Source organism: Kogia breviceps, chromosome 1 (assembly GCF_026419965.1).
Source record: "Kogia breviceps isolate mKogBre1 chromosome 1, mKogBre1 haplotype 1, whole genome shotgun sequence".
In the NCBI taxonomy this organism is placed as follows: Eukaryota; Metazoa; Chordata; class Mammalia; order Artiodactyla; family Physeteridae; genus Kogia; species Kogia breviceps.
The window spans coordinates 59,098,708-59,122,507 of record NC_081310.1 but is presented as its reverse complement, the minus strand read 5'-3'; the positions used below and the strand labels follow the sequence as shown (position 1 = coordinate 59,122,507).

The window sequence follows — 23,800 nt, the reverse complement described above, 5'->3', positions numbered from 1 at the left end:
TGGCCTCCTGTCAGTAGCTTCCCAGTCAGTGCAGTCGCCTGAGGCAAGGCGTCGGAGGCACGCACGGCGCTGGCCGTTGGCCGTCTATGCTCCAGAGCACAGCATGGGATGTTCTGGGTTACATCTGCGACCTGGGTTTACGTCTTAGGGGCAAATGACTGGAGAGTTTACCACCGGGTAGGGATTTATGACTGGACCCCCAGTTTATGTCTCCATCTTCTTCTTGAGACATCTATCTTTCTTATAAAAGCCCTCCTTTTTCTTCTCTATTTGTCCAAAATCACACCTAATGCAGGGCTCAAGTTTTATGTCCTCCTTAAAACTTCCCTGTTGACCTTATTCCACAGTGATATTGCCCTTTTCTAAATGTCTCCTGAACTCATAGTTTGTGCCATATAGTTTTTGTGTATATACCATTTTATATGTTTTTATTTTTGTCTTACCTCCCCAGTACGTGAATGAGCTTTTTGGAGCTTACCTGTTATCTGTTCACACTAAACATCGTTAAAGGAAAACTTGTTTCTTCTACCCTCAACATTTCTGACACCAAACATATAGATTTTCCGCACCAAGAAATTCTTCAGTTCTCTGTGAACATCAACTGCATGTCCTACAATTTATTCATTCTGACACTAACTGCCCAGAGTTAGCAAGAACCCCAGGGGTTAAGGGCTCAGTCCATCAAGACTGGGGTCTTGCCATCACTGCAGTTGGCAGTCGAGAGTCTGGGCCTCCCATACTTCTGACTAACTGGCTATAAATCTGTGGTTACCATGATGTACTCTTCTGGTTCAATAATTTGTTATAACAGCTCACAGAACTCAGAGAAACACTTTACTTACTGTTACTAGTTTATTATAAAGGATATAACCCAGGAACAGCCAAATAGAATAGATGAATAGGGTAAGGTGTGGAGAAGGGGCTTGGATTTTCCATGAACCACCCTCCCAGCACTTTGATGAGTTCACCGAGCCAGAAGTTCTTCAAACCCCTTTGTTTAGGATGTTTCCGATGGTTGTATTACGTAGGCATGATAAATTAAATAATTGGCCATTGGTAATTAAACTCAATCTTCTTCTCTTCCTGGAGGATGGGGGCTTGGGCTGAAAGTTCCAACCCTCTGATACTATGGTTGGCTCCTCTGATAACCAGCCTTCATCCTCCAGAGTCACCTCATTAGCATAAACTCATAACCATAAACTGTGGTTGAAAGGGACTTATTATGAAAAGCAAAAGATCTTCTTCTCACTCTTTATCGCTCAGGAAATTCCACAGGTTTAGGAGCCCTCTGCCAATAACCAGGAATGAAGACCAAATATATATTTCTAATTTTATCACAATATCACAGTAGCCCAGTATTAGAGATGAAAATAGGCACTGAGCAGGTTGTGCCAGTGAAACTGCATACCTGTTTGTGAGAATGTACTAACACTTCACAAGACTCTGATAATTTTTGTATATCTTTTTGCATGTGTTACCCCAAAGCAAAATTATCTATACAGCTGGTTGATTAGAAAATTATTTATAAATAAAAAATATATATCAACTTATAGTTTTTCTTGGTATATTCTTTTTCTTAAGGGTAAATTTTTTTTTTATACAGCAGGTCCTTATTAGTCATCAGTTTTATACACATCAGTGTATACATGTCAATCCCAATTGCCTAATTCATCACACCACCACCACCACTTTACCCACTTGGCGTCCATACGTTTGTTCTCCACATCTGTGTCTCAATTCCTGCCCTGCAAACTAGTTCATCTGTACCATTTTTCTAGGTTCCACATATATGTGTTAATATACGATATTTGTTTTTCTCCTTCTGACTTACTTCACTCTGTGTGACAGTCTCTAGATCCATCCACGTCTCTACAAATGACCCAATTTCGTTCTTTTCTATGGCTGAGTAATATTCCATTGTATATATGTCCCACATCTTCTTTATCCATTCATCTGTCAGTGGGCATTTAGGTTGCTTCCATGACCTGGTTATTGTAAATAGTGCTGCAATGAACATTGGAGTGCATGTGTCTCTTTGAATTATGGTTTACTCTGGGTATATGCCCAGGAGTGGGATTGCTGGATCATATGGTAATTCTATTTTTAGTATTTTAAGGAACCTCCATACTGTTCTCCATAGTGGCTGTATCAATTTACATTCCCACCAACAGTGCAAGAGGGTTCCCTTTCCTCCACATCCTCTCCAGCATTTGTTGTTTGTAGATTTTCTGATGATGCCCATTGTAACCGGTGCGATGTGACACCTCGTTGTTTTGACTACCATTTCTCTAGTAATTAGTGATGTTAAGCAGCTTTTCATGTGCTTCTTGCCCATCTGTATGTCTTCTTTGGAGAAATGTCTATTTAAGTCTTCTGCCCATTTTTGGATTTTTTTTTTTTTTTTGTGATACGCGGGCCTCTCACTGTTGTGGCCTCTCCCGTTGTGGAGCACAGGCTCCGGATGTACAGGCTCAGCGGCCATGGCTCACGGGACTAGCCTCTCCGTGGCATGTGGAATCTTCCCGGACGGGGCACAAACCTGTGTCCCCTGCATCAGCAGGTGGACTCTCAACCACTGCGCCACCAGGGAAGCCCTGTTTGTTTTTTTAATATTGACCTGCATGAGCTGTTTATATATGTTTGAGATTAATCCTTTGTCTGTTGATTCGTTTGGAAATATTTTCTCCCATTCTGAGGGTTTTCTTTTCGTCTGGTTTATGGTTTCCTTTGCTGTGCAAAAGCTTTGAAGTTTCATTAGGTCCCATTTGTTTATTTTGTTTTTTATTTCCATTACTCTAAGAGGTGGATCAAAAGACATCTTGCTGTGATTTATGTCAAAGAGTGTTCTTTCTATGTTTTCCTCTAAGAGTTTTATAGTGTGTGTCTTACATTTAGGTCTCTAATCCATTTTGAGTTTATTTTTGTGTATGGTGTTAGGGATTGTTCTAATTTCATTCTTTTACATGTAGCTGTCCAGTTTTCCCAGCACCACTTAATGAAGAGACTGTCTTTTCTCCACTGTATATCCTTGCCTCCTTTGTCATAGATTAGTTGACCATAGTGCGTGGGTTTGTTTCTGAGCTTTCAATCTTGTTCCATTGATCTGTGTTTCTGTTTTTGTGCCAGTACCATATTCTCTTGATTACTGTAGCTTTGTAGTATAGTCTGAAGTCAGGGAACCTGATTCCTCCAGCTCCTTTTTTTTCCCTCAAGACTGCTTTGGCTACTGGGAGTCTTTTGTGTCTCCATACAAATTTTAAGATGATTTGTTCTAGTTCCATAAAAAATGCCATTGGCAATTTGATAGGGATTGCATTGAACCTGTAGATTGCTTTGGGTAGTATAGGCATTTTCACAGTATTGATTCTTCCAATCCAAGGACATGGTATATCTCTCCATCTGTTGGTATCATCATTAATTTCTTTCATCAGTGTCTTATAGTTTTCTGCATACAGGTCTTTTATCTCCCTAGGTATTTTATTCTTTTTGTTGCAGTGGTAAATGGAAGTGTTCCCTTAATTTCTCTTTCACATTTTTCATCATTAGTGTATAGGAATGCAAGAGATTTCTGTGCATTAATTTTGTATCCTGCAACTTTACCAAATTCATTGATTAGCTCTAGCAGTTTTCTGGTGGCATCTTTAGGATTCTCTATGCATAGTATCATGTCATCTGCAAACAGTGACAGTTTTACTTCTTCTTTTCCAATTTGTATTCCTTTTATTTCTTTTTCTTCTCTGATTGCTGTGGATAGGACTTCAAAAACTCTGTTGAATAATAGTGGTGAGGGTGGACATCCTTGTCTTGTTCCTGATCTTAGAGGAAATGCTTTCAGTTTTTCACCGCTGAGAATGATGTTTGCTGTGGGTTTGTCGTATATGGCCTTTATTATGTTGAGGTAGGTTCCCTCTATGCCCACTTTCTGGAGAGTTTTTATCATAAATGGGTGTTGAAGTCTGTCAAAAGCTTTTTCTGCATCTATTGAGATGATCATATGGTTTTTATTCTTCAATTTGTTAATATGGTTCATCACATTGATTGATTTACGTATATTGAAGAATCCTTGCATCCCTGGGATAAATCCCACTTGATCATGCTGTATGATCCTTTTAATGTGCTGTTGGATTCTCTTTGCTAGTATTTTGTTGAGGATTTTTGCATCCATATTCATCTGTGATATTGGTCTGTAATTTTCTTTTTTTGTAGTAGCTTTGTCTAGTTTTGGTATCAGGGTGATGGTGGCCTCACAGAATGAGTTTGGGAGTATTCCTTCCTCTGCAATTTTTTGGAAACGTTTGAGAAGGATGGGTGTTAGCTCTTCTCTAAATGTTTGATAGAATTCACCTGTGAAGCCATCTGGTCCTGGACTTTTGTTTGTTGGAAGATTTTTAATCACAGTTTCAATTTCATTACTTATGACTGGTCTGTTCATATTTTCTATTTCTTCCTGGTTCAGTCTTGGAAGGTTATACAACCTTTCTAAGAATTTGTCCATTTCTTTTCAGGTTGTCCATTTTATTGGCATAGAGTTGCTTGTAGTAGTCTCTTAGGATGCTTTGTATTTCTGCGATGCCTGTTGTAATTTCTCCTTTTTCATTTCTAATTTTACTGATTTGAGTCCTCTCCCTCTTTTTATTGATAACTCTGGCTAATGGTTTATCACTTTGTTTATCTTCTCAAAGAACCAGCTTTTAATTTAGTTTTATTGATCTTTGCTATTGTTTTCTTTGTTTCTATTTCATTTATTTCTGCTCTGATCTTTATGATTTCTTTCCTTCTGCTAACTTTGGGTTTTGTTTGTTCTTCTTTCTCTGGTTCCTTTAGGTGTAAGTTTAGATTTTTTATTTGAGATTTTTCTTGTTTCTTGAGGTAGGCTTGTATACCTATAAACTTCCCTCTTAGAACTGCTTTTGCTGCATCCTGTAGGTTTTGGATCGTCATGTTTTCATTGTCATTTGTCTGTAGGTACTTTTTGATTTCCTCTTTGATTCCTTCAGTGATCTCTTGGTTATTTAGTAATGTATTGTTTAGCCTCCATGTGTTTGTGTTTTTTACGTTTTTTTTCCCTGTAATTGATTTCTAATCTCATAGCGTTGTGGTCAGAAAAGATGCTTGGTATGATTTCAATATTCTTAAATTTACTGAAGCTTGATTTGTGACCCAAGATGTGATCTATCCTGAAGAATGTTGTGTGCCCACTTGAGAAGACAGTGTAGGGCTTCCCTGGTGGCGCAGTGGTTGAGAGTCCGCCTGCCAATGCAGGGGACGCGGGTTCGTGCCCCGGTCCGGGAAGATCCCACATGCTGCGGAGTGGCTGGGCCCGTGAGCCATGGCCGCTGAGCCTGTGCGTCTGGAGCCTGTGCTCCGCAACGGGAGAGGCCACAGCAGTGAGAGGCCCGCGTACCGCAAAAAAAAAAAAAAAAAAAAAGAAGAAGACAGTGTAATCTGCTGTTTTTGGATGGAATGTCCTATAAATATCAATTAAATCTGTCTGCTCTATTGTGTCATTTAAAGCTTATGTTTCCTTATTAATTTTCATTTTGGATGATCTGTCCATTGGTGTAAGTGAGGTGTTAACATCCCCCACTATTATTGTGTTACTGTCGATTTCCTCTTTTATAGCTGTTAGCAGTTGTTTTATGTATTGAGGTGCTCCTATGTTAGGTGCATATATATTTACAATTGTTATATATTCTTCTTGGATTGATCCCTTGATCATTATGTAGTGTTCTTCCTTATCTCTTGTAACATTCTTTATTTTAAAGTCTATTTTATCTGATATGAGTATTGTTACTCCAGCTTTCTTTTGATTTCCATTTGCAAGGAATATGTTTTTCCATCCCCTCACTTTTAGTCTGTATGTGTCCCTAGGTCTGAAGTGGGTCTCTTGTACACAGCATATAGATGGGTCTTGTTTTTGTATCCATTCAGCAAACCTGTGTCTTTTGGTTGGAGCATTTAATAATCCATTCATGTTTAAGGTAATTATTGATATGTATGTTCCTATGACCACTTTCTTAATTGTTTTGGGTTTGTTTTTGTAGGTCCTTTTCTTCTCTTGTGTTTCTCACTTAGAGAAGTTCCTTTAGCATTTGTTGGAAAGCTGGTTTGGTGGTGCTGTGTTCTCTTAGCTTTTGCTTGTCTGTAAAGCTTTTGATTTCCCCATTGAATCTGAATGAGATCTTTGCCTGGTAGAGTAATCTTGGTTGTAGGTCGGTCTTCCCTTTCATCACTTTAGGTATATCATGCCACTCCCTTCTGGCCTGTTGCGTTTCTGCTGAGGAATCAGCTGTTCAGCTTATGGGAGTTCCCTTGTATGTTGTCATTTTCCCCTTGCTGCTTTCAGTAATTTTTCTTTGTCTTTAATCTTTGACCATTTGATTACTATGTGTCTCAGCGTGTTTCTCCTTGGGTTTATCCTGTTTGGGACTCTCTGCCCTTCCTGGACTTGGGTGGCTATTTCCTTTCCCATGTTAGGGAAGTTTTCAACTATAATCTCTTCAGATATTTTTCTTGGATCCTTTCTCTCTCTCTTCTCCTTTTGGGACCCCTATAATGCGAATGTTGTTGCATTTAATGTTGTCCCAGAGGTCTCTTAGTCTGTCTTCATTTCTTCTCATTCTTTTTTCTTTATTCTGTTCTGTGGCAGTGAATTCCACCATTCTGTCTTCCAGGTCACTTATGCGTTCTTCTGCCTCAGTTATTCTGCTATTGATTCTTTCTACTGTAGTTTTCATTTCAGTTATTGTATTGTTCATCTCTGTTTGTTTATTCTTTAACTCTCCTAGGTCTTTGTTAAACATTTCTTGCATCTTCTTGATCTTTGCCTCCATTCTTTTTCCAAGGTCCTGGATCATCTTCACTATCATTATTCTGAATTGTTTTCCTGGAAGGTTGACTATCTCCACTTCATTTAATTGTTTTTCTGGTGTTTTATCTTGTTCCTTCATCTGGTACATAGCCCTCTGCCTTTTCATCTTGCCTGTCTTTCTGTGAATGTGGTTTTTGTTCCACAGCCTGCAGGATTGTATTTCTTCTCGCTTCTGCTGTCTGCCCTCTGGTGGATTGAGGCTATCTAAGAGGCTTGTTCATGTCCCCTGATGGGAGGGACTGGTGGTGGGTAGAATGGTAAATTTTTTAAAATTTTATTTATTTTATTCATTTATTTTTGGCTGCAATGGGTCTTCATTGCTGCGCACGGGTTTTCTCTAGTTCCGGCGAGCAGGGGCTACTCTTCATTGCAGTGTGTATGTTTCTCATTGCGGTGGCTTTTCTTGTTGAGGAGCATGGGCTGTAGGTGCATGGGCTTCAGTAGTTGTGGTGCACAGGCTCAGTAGTTGTGGCTTGCGGGCTCTAAAGCAGAGGGTCAGTAGTTGTGGTGCACGGGCTTAGTTGCTTCACGGCATGTGGGACCTTCCGGGACTAGGGCTCGAACCGATGTCCCCTGTATTGGCAGGCAGATTCTTAACCACTGTGCCACTAGAGAAGCCCTCATTTTATTCTTAATTCATACCTAACATTACATATTAAGTTAGATAATAATTAGACCAGATAAGCATCACTCTTTTTGCATAGTTGGGCAAAGATGAATCAAACAAAACAATATTTACTCAAATCCCAAAACTGTTGTTAGCCTTAGCATATTATTGAACTCACTGCAGTAAAAATTTGCTATTCTGTGGCGAATGATAGAGCTCAGATCTGGTAATGCTTTTTGTATATGTGAGGTCTGTAAATTTAGTGTAGCAATTTTCCCCGCCTCCCTTCTATATTGTGGCCTAACTGGCTACCTAAATGTTTATTGAATGACTATTTTTACTTTGGGATCTAATCCTCCTTTTTTTGTTTTTAGGATGCCAGCTTGATATGTTGTTTAATAGCTAGTAAATTAAGGCACATTTTGGGCTAGACTTCTGCCTTTTATAGCTATTAGGTTACCATAGAAAAAAACTTTAGTGTTTTTGCCTTTCTCCTTGAAAGGTAGATGTAGGTGTGATGTAGTAGGTAAGTTGAACTAAACATTACTTTTAATTCTGATTTGTGGTAGCAAGTGAATATTTTCCTATTACAATAGTCCCCCTTTATCCACGGTTTTGCTTTCTGCAGTTTGTTACCTGGGATCAACAGCAGTTCGAAAATATTAAGTGGAAAATTACAGAAATAATTCATAAGCTTTAAATTGTGCACCATTCTGAGTAGAATGTTGAAATCTCCCACCGAGATGTGAATCATATCTTTGTCCAGCATATCCAGCCCATTAGTCACTTAGGAGCTATCTCTGTTATCAAATAGACTGTTATGGTATCGCAGTTCTTGCGTTCAAGTAACCCTTATATTTTACTGAGTAACAGCCCCAAAGTGTGAGAGTAATGATGTTGGCAGTTTAGACATGCCAAAGAGAAGCTGTAAAGTGCTTCCTTTAAGCAAAAGGTGAAAGTTCTCAACTTAATAAGGAAAGAAAAAAAGCATATGCTGAGGGTGCTAAGATCTATGGTAAGAATGAATCTTCTATCTGTAAAATTCTGAGGAAGGAAAAAAAATTGTGCTAGTTTTGCTGTCACACCTCAGACTGCAAAAGTTATGGCCACAGTGCTTAGTTAAGGAAAAGCCATTAAATTTGTGGTTAGAAGATATGAACAGAAAATAGGGTTTGGTGCCATTTGAGGTTTCAGTCATCCAGTGGTGGGTCTTGGAACTTAGCTCCCATGGTTAAGCAGGGAATACTGTATTTTTAAGATGTTTGGCACTTTTTAGTAGAAGGCTTTTTAGGACTTCTAGTTTATTCACTGTGGTGCACAGACATTTCTTCCTGAGCCCTGTACTTATATGATTTGGTTCATTACTTCCCAAGTGTGGATAAGATATCCTGGTTTCAATTTAATTTTTTCCCACTGTAGTTTTATAGAAAGACTTGAAGTTTTTCTCTTTTTTTTAATTGGTATTGATACACTGCCCCTTATAATTCAGTTTACTCTTACCTGGAGGTTTCTGATCCTGCATTTAAGGAACTCTGGAGATTAAGCTGAGGTAGGTCAGTGGTCCACTGGAGAAGGGTTCCCGGTGACTATGGAGTGCAAAATAGTCTTCTAAGTTAAATATTTTATAGGCATCATCTTTGTTTTCTGGCTCCTGTAAGTTAATATTTTCAATGAATGATGCAATGAAATAAATAAATTCTAAAATCTACTAGCTTAGGAGACCAAACTGTGCGTATATATTTAGTTTTAAAAAAACTGTTACCAACTCATGACATTTTTTAATGAGATCTGAAATATCCTTACTAAGTTGGTAAGGGAGGTGTGTTTTTGATATGAAGTAATGACTTAGGGTAAAATTTTATAGGCATCATCTTAGCTTTTATTTCACTTTGTCTTGTAGTTGGTGTATGAATTCTTCTTAAGGTTTTTGGAGAGCCCTGATTTCCAGCCTAGCATTGCAAAACGATACATTGATCAGAAGTTTGTACAACAGGTAAGGAATTCTTCTGTCTTAAATTTTTATATTCATCTTAGCAATGATTTATTAACTTGTGATTAAAATAGTCTTTCAAAACTTTAAGGATTTCTGTTTAACAGCACTTAATATTCTTGCCAGGCAATGAGAATTTAAAAGTAAGTAGCTTTGAGAATACAAGAGTATTTTTTAATCAAGGGTGGCCTTCTAGTGAAGTCAGTCAAATTATCCTATCCAGTTCTAAATCCTCATAGTTGTTTTATAAAGACCAGAAAAGCAAGCCTTTCTGGAGTATCTAACTTAGAAACTTTGGTATAACTAGGGGGGAAACCTTTTTTAAAATCTTTAAGTCTTTGAGCTTGAACTTGACATATGGTTCTAAGCACTGTGACTTTGATATGACAGAGGGTGGAAAAAATCGAAATGGAATTACTGTTAGAAGTTTGGGCTTTATGCTCCTTTCCTATCATCAAGTGTCACTTACCTTTCCTTTTTTTTTTCCCCCTTCCCGTCTTAGGCATTCTAGCCACCCAGTTCCTAAACCACAGATAAAATGGGATCTTTAAGAAGAAGAGGAGATAGAGTTAAACATATGTGATACCTTCTTTCTTTTTATAAGTTGATTATTAGTTGGTTTTTTTTGAACCTAAATACTCAAAACTAGTTTCTCAGAATGTGTTTATTTTCAAAATCTTTTCAACAATTTAAAGGCCTCTTTTTAACTATGTGGACTTTGCTGGCCCTAGACAAAATTGTGAAGTAGACCAAACCTCTCTGGGTCCATTTTCTCTTTTGAAATACTTACCTGTAAGTTAGGTCTCATTAGGAATTCTCCTCTTCTAAACTAGTTAGCATTTTAAAGAAAGGTAGGAGATGGGTGGAAGGGTAGTAATGAAGTGCTGAGGCCAGGATTAAAGATCATTACAAGGACGTTTGCTACCCTCTTCCCACCATTGTGTGTCCCCTAGGATAAAGATTATACAAGCATGAGTTCCACATATTTGGAGTTCATTTTTGGTCATTTCCTGTAACTACCATATAAAGTATTTTGACTAGTAGCTGTGAAGTATTGATAAATGAAGAACATTGTCAAGAATATGTCCTTCAGCCATTCAAGTAGTTCTTCATAAACTATGAAGAAATATTAAGTGTGCGTTAACAGTAAAATGTTAATTTCATTTCAATAACAAGTTAAAAGCAGTCAGATTAAATGGAGCTATGTTATTGTGGTAATTGCAAATGAATGCATATTTATTTCCTTCTGTAGCTCTTGTGTGCAGAAGGAATACAGTGTGTTAAGGAACTTTAGTAATGCCATGTTAAATTGTATTTAGGATAATAGCAGGTTGAGTGGAACAATTTCCTTAGGACTTCCTCACTCTGGAGCTTGAGGTGTTTTGGCTGCTGGATTATTCAGTGGATTTGAGGGGGAACAAGAAGAAAACTGGTAGGGTAGGACCCATTTTCTACGTTCTACTCTAAGTGCCTGAATTATCTGAGAAGCAAAGGCCCAATAATTTGTTTCTAGCAGTTTATATCACTGTGATTTCACAGATCACTGCTCTGAGGTATTCTTAGTGTGTTGCTTCAATAAATATTACTATGAGAATTCTCAGCTTTTATATTTTGAATTTATTTGATTAGGTGGTAAGACTTAGAAGTACAGGAGAAAAATCTAAAGTATAAATTTGAACATTTATTATTTCAAGAGAAGAAAACAAGTGTGTAGTTCCAGGTTATGTTCAAATCATAGGATTCAGAGGAAGGAAGCTAAGAATTATTGAGTGCTTTTTATGTGCCAGGCACTGTCCTTATATGCTTTTATATAAAGAGCTAGACCATATCCAAATTCGCAGAGCTAGAAAATGGCACAGTCAGGATTTGATTATATATAAATAGATTGTAAATTTGATTATATAAAATAGATTGTTTTATTTAGATTGTAATATTTCAAAATAACTTATTTAAATAGATTTGACACTTAGCTAACAACTGTTCTCTACTTTTTTATGTTGACCCTGAGGATCAACTTGTATTACATTATGTTTGTTCTTGAATTAGACATAGCAACTTTAACAATTAAGGGTTCCTTTTATTAATTTCAAAGCATATCTTCCAAGTAAACCCAACATTAGAACTTGGATTTGAGTGTCTTAAGTGAATAGTTTAGCTATTTTAATTAGACTAATTTAAAGTGACTTAATTAGGTATATTAACATAAATTCTCATACTCTATGTATATTTTTTGCTGGAGCCACATGCAGTACTTAATAATATAGCAAACAACAAATGCAAACTATAAGCCAGACACTTTAGGGTTATATAAATGTGACTAAAGTCATCACTACTATCAAAGAATACCCACTCTTGTAGAAGAGATACACATGTAAACAATTACATATAATTCAAGACAGAATGGAAAAAGAACTTAAGGTTCAGAGCATGCCATCATAACTGTAATTATCATATCAGTCCCAAAGTACAGAACATAAAATTCCTTGACAACTTCATAGGTAATTGTATTCTATAAAGAGAGGTTACTGTATATTTTTTCCTAAGAAAATCCAGAGTTTCATTTAAAATATAGTAATACTTCTTTTTGACTGAAGAATTTCAGTTTCTTTACCACTTTAAAATGGAAATTTGAGCTTTTGACTTTAAATTTTTCAAAAATCTCTTTGTCCTGCCTTAGCTGAAGAGTTGTGTAGAGGTGTAGGAAAATGCTGATTTGGCCAATTTGAACTGGTTTAAAATTTTTCAAATTTTAAAAATAGCAAATTTTTTAAAATTTGCTAAGCTGACTTTAAATAAAGATCTGTAGTCTCATCTTTTATTTCAGTGTTATTTCAGAAATGATTTTCACTCTGTTAGCATATATCTACCAATATTTTACCTATTAACTAAATATTAATTTTTGAGCTGTTGGCATGGTGACTTGAATGTTTTTAGTGTAAGATCACACAAAAAAAGAAGCCTTAGTTTGTATAAATTTTCCTAGTAAACTAGAAATACGCATTTGTGCATGTGCATTTTTTAAACTTCATTTATTTAACAATTTGCAATCTACAAGCTTAAGATTCTGTATGTAGTTTTGACATACAATCAAAAAGCATTAAAAAATCTCTCACATTTCAACACTTTAAAATTATGAGCCATGTTTAGTAGTCAGGAGTAGGTCAGCATTTTAAAATGAGTGGCAAGGCCAAAAAACAGTATTCCACTTCTTGAAGTGTTTATATTATTTACTGTGTGTCATTTTTCAAAATGAAATTAAAAAAATACTCCCTTAGCTTTTCTTTAGCTTCATTATTTAGCAAGAATAAAGTCAATCTGATGGGGCAGAATCTTTTTAAAACTTTTAAAGCTTTCGTGGATTATCTTAAAATCAAAATGAGAATAGAGTGAAGTTTTAGCTCAATTATTTTTAAAAAGTAATTTCTCAGATTTTTTTTAAAGCTCCTGGAGCTTTTTGATAGTGAAGATCCCAGAGAACGCGATTTCCTGAAGACCGTTCTGCATCGAATTTATGGGAAATTTCTTGGATTAAGAGCATTCATCAGAAAACAAATTAACAACATTTTCCTCAGGTAAATTGGTTGTATATTCATATACAGCACTTTTTTTTCCCTTCCATATTTTCTTTTTATTCCAGTTCTTTTAGGTTTTTATTTATTTATTTTTTGGCTGCGTTGGGTCTTCGTTGCTGCATGCAGGCTTTCTCTAGTTGCAGCGAGTGGGGGCTACTCTTTCGTTGCGGTGCACGGGTTTCTCATTGCGGTGGCTCTCCTGGTTGCGGAGCATGGGCTCTAGGTGCACGGGCTTCAGTAGTTGTGGTGCACGGGCTCAGTAGCTGTGGCACGCAGGCTTAGTTGCTCTGCGGCATGTGGGATGTTCCCGGACCAGGGCTCGAACCTGTGTCCCCTGCACTGGCAGGTGGATTCTTAACCACTGCACCAACAGGGAAGCCCCTTTAGCTTAGTTTTTAAAGTCTGAAACTTATAAACTTAACTGATAGTATTTGAATCATTTTTAGCCTGTTTTGTGGATATCATTTGATTGCATCTAACTTTTTCTTATAACTTCTCATCTAAGTGGATAGTAGTAATGAAGACAGCTTTTAATAGATAATACCAGTGTTACTGATGTTTAAAATTTATTGAGAGGAGAGTTTGTCTGGTTATCTATTTGAGTACTTGTTTAAAAAATTTTGTATAAATACTATTTAAATCAGTAGCTCTTAGCAGTATTTTCATTAGATTTTCTGACAAAGCTAATTAAATTTATCTTTTGACTACTTTATCAATGAAATCTGTTGAGTAGTTGCTTCATATTAGGAGATTTTGCTTTAATACCCAAATTTCAGGTTTGGTTTGTTTGTTTGAGTTGACGATGTGGCAAAATTAGGCTAGCATTTTCACACTGTAAGTCAGAGATGAGAAATATTGCCTCCTCTAGAGAGAACATCTTTTGTCCAGCTCTCTGTCATTCTCCCTGCCCATCATTTATGGTATCTTCCCTGCCTATCCTGTCGTCATTTGAGTCTATGACTCCCTACTTTAAAGGCGGCCCTAATCTTAGAAAGCTAGTCAGCCTGTGTAGTTTAGGCTTAGAGAAATTCTGAATAAAAGTGGCTTTATTACATGAGTCCTTTTCTATTAGAGTTACCTATGAGTAGAGGTTTCCTATTTTAAAAAGTATTTCTTTGAGAAGACCCATCTTTCTTATAAATTTTAAAGTAAAATAAAATATTCCAGATGAAATTATATTGTTATCTTAATATATAGCAGATTTTAGCAAAAGTATATGTAGTTTAATAGGAAATGGACCTTCTTTTATAAGATTGCTAAGAAGTAACTGATTGGGGGCAAAATAGCTTACAAAGAAATCATTCCTAAAGTGTGCTTGAACATTTCTTATATTTGCCCCTTAGATTTCTTTGTACCTTCCTACATCTTTCTCTCAGTTTAATTTTCTGATGTTTGATTTTTCTTTATATCTATCTTTATTTTAAATTTAGGTTTATATATGAAACAGAGCATTTCAATGGTGTTGCTGAACTCCTTGAAATATTAGGAAGGTAGGTCAGTTTTTTGTTCTTTTTAAGAATTAAGTAACTTTGAATGCTTTATGTATTAAAATAGCTGGGATTGGAGAAATTATTTCATATTTTAGAGTTTGAATATATAGTATAAGGCATAGTTTCTCAACTGAATTCTTATTATAGCTTTTTAGGGGGTCAGCATATTAAAATAGTGCCATGCAAGACATCTGTTTCAGAATAGACTTGTGCTTTTGAAGCTGTGGCATATTTTATTCCTGATCTTGCCAGACTGCCTCAGAAACCTATAGGATCTAATTGGGAAAAGATGAAATAAGTTATAGTGAATCTTTGATGAAGTTACAGGAATTCTTGTTCAGATGTTGATAGATCATTCCTATACATCTGTTCTTTTTAGAAGAATCTACAGCCTTTGATTTTAGTTTATATGAACATTTTTGCCTTCTTTATTCACCACATAGCAGTATTAACATGACAGAAGTTTAGACCCTCTATTTATGTTTAGAGAATGGTTTTTGTCCTCCTCTGTTAATATTTAGAGAATGATTATGGAGAGAACTACTTCTTAATTTCAGATCTTTCAATAAAGTAAGAGAAACTACCCATTTACTTTATAGAGTATATTGAAAATTCTAACAATATTGTGATATTGACTCTCCTGTGCTTTAGAGAAGAAAAATAAAGGCATGAATAAGTGATAGGCTTTATAGAAAACACAAAGTTGCTTACTGGGACATTAAATTGGCAGTCCTCATTTTCTTTTGGGATCACTGAATGACTTAAAGGAGCAGACTTCCTAGTGATAGTCTAATGTAGTTTGCAGATGAGAAGTCATTCATCACCAGGACTGAAGAAGAGCAGTTCCTAGGTACTTGGGGATGTAATAACTTATAGAAATAAAGTAGTAACTACGTAACCCTTCCCCTGCCTTTTTTTCCCTCCAGTATTATCAATGGCTTTGCATTGCCCCTGAAAGCAGAACATAAACAATTTCTAATGAAGGTTCTTATTCCTATGCATACTGCAAAAGGATTAGCTTTGTTTCATGCTCAGGTAAGTTGCAGGAGATTTCAGGTGAAATGTTGTTTCAAAGATTGATATAAAGGCAGAGAAACAAATATTGAGGTGGCAATTTTAAGTATATTTAAGCAATTTGCTTTTGTAAGTTGCCCAAAGCAAATTTTTACTATATCATTATTATTATTTTTTTTTCTTTTTGCGGTACGTGGGCCTCTCACTGTTGTGGCCTCTCCCATTGCGGAGCACAGGCTCCGGACACGCAGGCTTAGTGGCCATGGCTCACGGGCCTAGCCGCTGTGCGGCATGTGGGATCTTCCCAGACCGGGGCACAAACCCGTGTCCCCTGCATCGGCAGGCGGACTCTCAACCACTGTGCCACCAGGGAAGCCCTATCATAATTTTTAAAGCATTATGATATTTAGTGTTCTTAAATAAGCTGAATGAACTGTAAGTATAGATATAGGAAAGATCAAGTTCTTTTCTGGTCCAGGCCCTGACCTAATTCACTGTGTGACTTTGATAAATCCCACATATCTGCAGAATGTCCCATCTAGCCTCAATGACCTAGTTAGAGAATGGTTTTAGTTTCCTCTATTAATACTCAAAGAATAATATCATATCAGCATACACATACATGTTAGAAACATGCTGAAAAACTAAAATGTTAGCTCTAGTCTTATTTCAGTCAACTTTATTTATCTGTGTATGTATCTGTTAATTTAGTGGGCTATAGTTAGACTTCTGATTTGTAAGACAAAGGCAGTGCTTTTAATTCCCCAAAGAACTGGTCTGCCACCTAAATGATATCGAAAGATTGATATGTCCAACTATATTTTCTTTAATATTTTAGTTAACTTAATATTCAGAAGTTCTACTGAAAAAGGACATCTTTTTTGAAGTAGAAGTTACTTGCACAATTATGAGTATATTCATTTTTATATATTGCGATAAAGTGTGTCAAAATGAGGTAGTTTTGTTAGCTAAATATAAAAATCCTGCATTACTAAATGTTATTTCATTCAGTAATATTTATAAACTGTCCCTTGTATTTTAGCTAGCCTACTGTGTTGTACAGTTCCTGGAGAAAGATACAACACTAACAGAACCTGTAAGTGTTTTACTTATTTTTATGTTTTTGGTCTACATTATAGCATTTTATTTTAGCTTTCTTTATTCCCTTATAGAGTTACCAAACAGTAGTAGTAATATGTTTTAAACTAAAATCATTTAGAAGAAGGAAAGTGAGGTTAAATCTGTATTCAGAGAACAAGATTGGGATGGGTAGCTCTCATGAGTTGTATGTCTTGAGTAACTTAAATGTAGATTAAAATTAATATATAGTAGTTAAGATGTGTGAGGACAGGATCAAATGACTACAGTGAAATTTTATATACATGGTACCTTCAGTGATAGTCTTTTTAATCTTCATTCACCTTTTGAAATTAAAACATACTGTAAGGGTCCCAAAACTATTCCCTTGAGTTTTGTTTTTTCTTTAGAAATAGGATTTCCCCCCTTATTAACGGTAAACCACATGATAGGGATTGAAAACATTTCCTTGCCTTTGGTGATTAAGATATAATCTTGGAATAAAGATTGTTTACTTTATGAATCAACATAGCAATTCATTCTTTGAATTCTGCTGCTTACTAATTGTCTATAATACAAAGACTCAGGAGAGAATACAAATGTTATCATGAAAATTGAAGATTCAAGAAAAACAAAAGATAAGTTTAGGGAAAAACAGAAAAGGATAAAAACATAGAAAACAACATTTTAACCTTGGTGAAGTAAGTATTTTGAGAGTGTTTTCTAGGTATCCTAAATCTAAATATTTAAACTAAGAGTTCTTGAAGAATAGCAAGGGGTTTGAAGGATTTAAATTATATGATTTTCTTTATATTAGAGTTTTCTGAGGCTAGGGGCACTTGAAAAAAATTATGTACTTAGAGTTCTCCCTTTGACTTGAGCTTTGTCTGTGTAAAGGAATGAAAGATATTTTTCCACTCCCTGATGTTTAGAGTTTTAGACTTGCAGTTCTTTCTGGAAACAGCTAAAAACAGTTTTTAAAGACAAATAGGAGAATTAGAAGCCCAGTATTTACATGAAACCACATAAACCTCTAAAGTGAAGTAAAACTTAATGCAAATCCATGATAACTCTCATTAGAATTGAGACAAAGAAAACCCTTAACATGGTTCCTGCTTGGTGAATAATAAACAGATATAAATATAATTAAGTTAATATGGAGTGGATCGGGGAGACAGCTGATTTCTTTTTATAGAGTAAAAGGTTAGGGAGAGGGATGAGGGCCGGACATTTGGCTTAGATGAGTTGGGTTAATAGAAATAGTAGCAACATGAGGAGGTAAAATGTCCAAGTTGACAAAGGAAAATATTTTTCAATTCATAAAGATCTGTAGATACAGACATCTTATAATTTCTACTGTAGGCCATTCTAGCACCAAAATTAAGGCCATAGTACTTGGTTTTGAGCCCTAATACTCATTTTCTAGGAGCCTGGCATTCGTATCAAAGCTTCCTACAAATTGTAAATAAGTCAGAGCTTTATGTCCCTAGATCTTCTATTGAAATTATTTTATTTTCCAAAATGGAAATGACTTTATTGTTACTTCCATTTATGAAAGTAATGTGTTAATTTGGTTCACACAAGACAAAATCATAAAGCATAATGTGGAGGAAGTCCCTTAAAATCTGATCCCCGTATAAATTGGTGAATATATTTCTATAAATTTTTTTCTGTACATATATTTATGTATAGGTTAAACAGTGGGACAGTGCTGACTAGGTTTTTTCACTTGTCAATATAATGTGGATATCTTTCCATATTAATCTGCTTCATTTTTTCACTGGTCACATCAAGTTCCGTTATATGGGTTATCATAACATATTTAATCCTCAATTCATGGACACTTGAGTTATTGGAGTTTTCATTGTTATAAGCATGTTGCTGGGTGTAGGGATGTTTTAAGATGTTAGAATCATTCTGTGTCCTGTCTGTAATGTTGGTTACAAAAAAAAAAAATCTATGTGTGTATAAAAAACCCTGAGAACTGTACACCAAAAAGAGAAAAAATTTTACTGTATGTAAAATTTTTTAAAAACCAAATTACTAAGGGGGGAAAGTGGCAGGGGGTGGTGGTGGTTGGATGACTTGGGAGATTGGGATTGACATGTATACACTAATATGTATAAAATGGATAACTAATAAGAAGCTGCTGTATAAAAGTTAAATAAAATAAAATTCAAAAAAACCCAAAAAAAACCAAATTACTGAAATTAAAACCATATTGCTGGGTCAAAGAGTACAGTGTGTGAAGATGCCTATTTTCCCTTATCAGCCAGTGCTTGAATATTGTTTTAAATTTTTGCTAGTCTACTAGGTATGAAATATTTTAATTGGCTTTTAAAAATTATTACAGCCATCCTTTTATATGGTTATTAGTCATTTATATTTCTGTGTCCTTTGCCTACTTTTAAGCCTTTGCCTATTATATTTTGCAAATTTTTTTTATCCATTTGGAGTTTTCCTTTTAACTTTGAATATACTGTTTTTAATATTTGCCTTTTAAAAGAACTAAAAACTTTTTATGTAGTGGAATCTATTCATCATTATGGCTTCTGGCCTTAATGTCATGCTAAGTAAAATCCTTCTACCCTTTGAGATTATAAAAATACTCTTCAGTCATATTCTAGTTATTTTATGGATTTAGTTTTTACGTGTAAAAACTTTATTCCATCTATAATAGTGTCCTAGGGCTGCCATGACGAATTACCACAACCTTGGTGGCTTAAAATAACAGAAATTTATTCTCTCACAGTTCTGAAGGCCAGAAGTCCAAAATCAAGGTGTCGGCAGGGCTGCACTCCCTCCAGATGCTCTAGGGGAGATTCCGTTCCTTGCCTCTTCCAGTTTCTGGTGTCTCCAGGTGTTCTTGGCTTGTGGCTGCATCGCTCCAATATCACATTGCTGCCTCTTCTTCGGTCTCTCCTCTGTGTTATCTCTTACAAGGATACTTGTCATTGGATTTAGGGCCCACCCAGATAACCCAGGATGCTTTCATCTTGAGATCCTTAACTTAATTATATCTGTACAGACCCATTTTCCAAATAAGTCACATTCATAGATTTCAGAGATTAGGACATGAACATATCTGTTTGGGGGCCACCATTCAACCCACTACACCATTTGAAATTGAAATTTTTGTGTGACACGGGTAAGGAATTGTTTTAGTTTTCTATTGCTGCATAACAAATTATCACAAAATTTCGTGGCTTAAAACTACAAACATTTATTATTGCATAGTTTCTGTGAATCAGGAATCCAGGCATGACTTAGCTGTGTCCTCTGTCTCAGGGTCTCTCACAAGGCTGCAGTCAAGTTGTTGGCCAGGTATGGGGTTGCATATAGTCTCAGATGAGGAAGGATCTGCTTCTGAGTTCACGTGACTGTTGTTAGCATTTGGTTCTTCAGATGCTGTTGGCCAGCAGCCACCCTCAATTCCTTGGTACTTGGGCCTTTCCAACATAGCAGCTTGCTTTATCAAAGCTTGCAAGACGAGAAGGCCCTAGAGAGTCTGCTCATAAGATGGAAGTCACAATCTTTTGTAAATTTCTCATGGAAGTGACATTCTGTCCCTTTTGCCACATTCTGTTGGTTAGAGGCAAGTCAGTAGGCCAGTCCACACTTCAGGGAAGGGCTCAACTACCCACGAGTGTGGATTCAGGAAGTAAGGATCATAGGAGATCATTTCAGGAGTCTGCCTACCAAAGGAGCTACATTTTTTTTCTAACTGGTGAGCCACCAGTTCAAGTACACCAATTAATTGACTAATTCAGCTGTTTCCCAGGAACTGAAATGCCACCTTTGTCATATATTAAAACCTCATATATACTTGAGTCTGTCTAGATAGTCCTCTGTGTCATATATCTTCTCTGTCAGTTTCCATGCTACTACCTCATTGTTTTAATTATTTTTCTCTGATTATTGTAACTGATAGTTTGTTTTAAAAGGTATTGATTTTTACATATTTATCTTTTATCTGACCACATATTGAATTTTCCCACTCATTCTAGTAATTTTTCATCTTTTAATATTTAAGTGGTATATAATTATCATACACTTAGACAAATAAGTATAATTCTGATATCCCTTTTCAACATTATTCATCAGATTCTTATCTTACTGGATTGGCTCCAGAACAGTGTTCTTCCCCAGTTTTAATTTGGATGAGTGTTCTTCATGACTAGACAAGACCAATAACTAAATTTACTTAAAAGGCTGTCAGAGATTTATTTCCACAAAAGCACCAGGCCCAAATGGTTTTACTGCCAATTTCCAGGAGACCATTATATAAGTTGATTGCTGATGGTTTCTGATAAGTTCTTAGTCCTAGCTTACTAAATTGTTATCAGAATATATAATCAATCAAGAAATCAAATAACTGTTCAAAATCTTTTGAGATGATCATACAGTTTTTTTTCCCCCTTTTAACCTATAACTATAATGAGTTGAACCATCCTGGAATTTCTGGAATAAGTTATTGGGTAGGTAGCAGTATTCTGTTAATATACTGTTATATTCAGTTTAATACAGATTTTTGCAACTATGTTTACTTAAATTCATGATCCCTTGTTTTGTTGTATTTGGGTTATCAAGACTGTGCCAGCCATGAAATAAATTGTGAAGCTTTCTGGCTTTTTTGGGTGCTTCATAATGGTTTAAACAGGAATTATCTGTTCCTTAATTTCTCCCTAAAATAGCCTCCCTTCCTCACCCCACCAAGTCATTATCTCATACTTTATTTTCTTAGTAGGAAGTAGCACTTACTACTATTAAAATTATCTTATTTATAAGTTTAATTGCTAACTTATGTTGGTCTTCCTGCTTCATGAAAATCAGGGACCTCCTTCTGTCTTATTCATCAGTGTGTCCCTGGCACCTAGAACAGTATCTGGTACAAAGGCATTAAATAAGTATCTGTTGAATTGGTAGAAGTCTAAAGCTGAGCAGAGCAAGGGGATATACATAATTATTGAATACTGTTGTCCTCCTTTAGAATGAATATTGATATTATCACAATTATTTATAATTTCCTGAGATTAACCAGCTTCTTTGCTTAATTCCTGCTAAATCAACTTTTCCCTTTTTTGCAGGTGATCAGAGGATTGCTGAAATTTTGGCCAAAAACATGCAGTCAGAAAGAGGTGCGTTTCATTCAACAAAAAAACAGTGCATTTTATTAGAACTTCTCAATCTCAGGGCTGTAAACCATGCTTCTTCGGGCTGGGTGTATCATCACTGCTACCAAGCAGGAGATGTTCTGTGGGGATTAGAGAGACTTGGTAGAATATCTGTACATCATAGTAAATTGCATATACTATCAAGATTTTTTTCATCCACTCTTTAATTTGTAGGTTAACCTTCTCATTTGTGTTTTCTATATTAACATCATGTAATTTGTCATATTATGTTTCTTAAAAGAAAATTTTTTTAACCTAGGTGATGTTTTTAGGAGAAATTGAAGAAATCTTAGATGTCATTGAACCAACACAATTCAAAAAAATTGAAGAGCCCCTTTTTAAGCAGATATCCAAGTGTGTATCCAGTTCTCATTTTCAGGTATGATGTTTTCAGTGAAGCCATTTTTATTTTACACTATTACTTCTTTTCTCTTTTAGTTTTGACATTTCTAAATGTCTTTTTTTAGGTTGCAGAAAGGGCGCTGTACTTCTGGAACAATGAATATATTCTTAGTTTGATTGAGGAGAATATTGATAAAATTCTGCCAATTATGTTTGGCAGTTTGTACAAAATCTCCAAAGAACACTGGAATCCGTAAGTGTCTTTTATGTTGATTGTGTTATTTTTGTTTTTTTGACCTCTTTGTCATTTGATCTCATAACTCATACATATGAAACCTGTACAGATTTGTAATTGATCCCAAGGTTAATATCACATAGTTTTATTCTATTCTGCAGTGAGTTTTATGAAGTTGTATGTGTGTCTGTATGTTCTGGGTTTTTTTGTTTGGTTTTTTTTTTGAGCAGAGAAAGGTTTATTATTGCAGGGCCAAGCAAGGAGAATGTGTGGCTCATGCTCAAAAACCCTGAACTCCTGTATGTTCTTAATTTCAATTTAGAATTGCAAATCTAGGGACTGTCTGGTATGGCATTCTGTACTAGTGTGTGGTTAAACCCTGTTGGGGAGACCAACCCAACATCTGCAGAGGATGCACAGGTGACTGTGTGCTGCCAGTATCCAGTCTCACCTCCATAGCTGGCCTAGCCCAGGGAGAAGCTTCAATGCTCAAGGTCACATCAGTGATGTTTAGATTGCATACATTCTAAATTCTGTAACATCCTTATCCTGTTTTTTACTTTTTTCTTCTTACAAGTTACGGTAATTGGATCTTTTTCAACTTATTTTAATGCTGTTACTCAGGGTTTGTGATAGTAGACTCTAGAGCAGACAGGAAGCTGACCATAACATTTTTAGGGTTTAATCTAAGCGTGATACAGTGGCAAGGACTGTATCATGGAAGGAGTTCTGGAATCAGACTGACCATCTCTACTATACCACTGGCTGTGTGACCTTGAGCAAATTACTAAACTTCTTGAACTTCAGTTTGTCAGCTCTAAAATGGATTGACTGAGTCAACTTCAGAGATGATAGTGTTACATTTCCCATCTGTTAGTAGCATCAGTAACCCAGCACTGGTTTGTTTTCATTTTAGGACCATTGTAGCATTGGTGTACAATGTGCTGAAAACCCTCATGGAGATGAATGGCAAGCTTTTCGATGATCTTACTAGTTCCTACAAAGCTGAAAGACAAAGGTATTTGACAATTTTATTTATAGACTTATCTGTACATTTTAGATTAGTTGAATGTGATTCAGTCCAATAAGGTATTCTAAGTTAAAATTATGTTTAAGAAGCCAGTTGCTGCAGTAGGATAAATTGGGAGATTGGGATTGACATATATACACTAACATGTGTAAAATAGATAACTAATAAGAACCTGCTGTATAAAATAAATAAAATTCAAAAAAGAAAAAAGCCAATTACATTTAGCATTACAATTTGAATGTCTCTAATAAGAACTTTAAAGTCATTTCCAAGTAAACTCCTAATGGTTATATTATGATTTTAATGTGAATCATAAATTCTGTTTCATTCTGAGCCTTAGACTTTATCAGTATAACATCTGTACTGTGAAATACAATTTATGCTGAATTTTAAATACT

At 35.7% G+C, this 23,800-nt stretch overlaps 1 protein-coding gene across 1 annotated transcript in view; it reads left to right on the top strand.

Moving 5' to 3' along the window:
* The window catches only part of PPP2R5A (protein phosphatase 2 regulatory subunit B'alpha), a 99,859-nt gene that overhangs the window by 73,484 nt on the left and 2,575 nt on the right, over positions 1 to 23,800 (top strand). Inside the window, exons 4-12 of the mRNA XM_059076193.2 lie at positions 9,379 to 9,471; positions 12,910 to 13,040; positions 14,471 to 14,530; positions 15,457 to 15,565; positions 16,587 to 16,640; positions 21,709 to 21,759; positions 22,055 to 22,174; positions 22,263 to 22,390; positions 23,289 to 23,390. Of these exons, the coding sequence (XP_058932176.1) occupies positions 9,379 to 9,471; positions 12,910 to 13,040; positions 14,471 to 14,530; positions 15,457 to 15,565; positions 16,587 to 16,640; positions 21,709 to 21,759; positions 22,055 to 22,174; positions 22,263 to 22,390; positions 23,289 to 23,390 (848 nt within the window). The remainder of the gene's footprint in view (positions 1 to 9,378; positions 9,472 to 12,909; positions 13,041 to 14,470; positions 14,531 to 15,456; positions 15,566 to 16,586; positions 16,641 to 21,708; positions 21,760 to 22,054; positions 22,175 to 22,262; positions 22,391 to 23,288; positions 23,391 to 23,800) is intronic.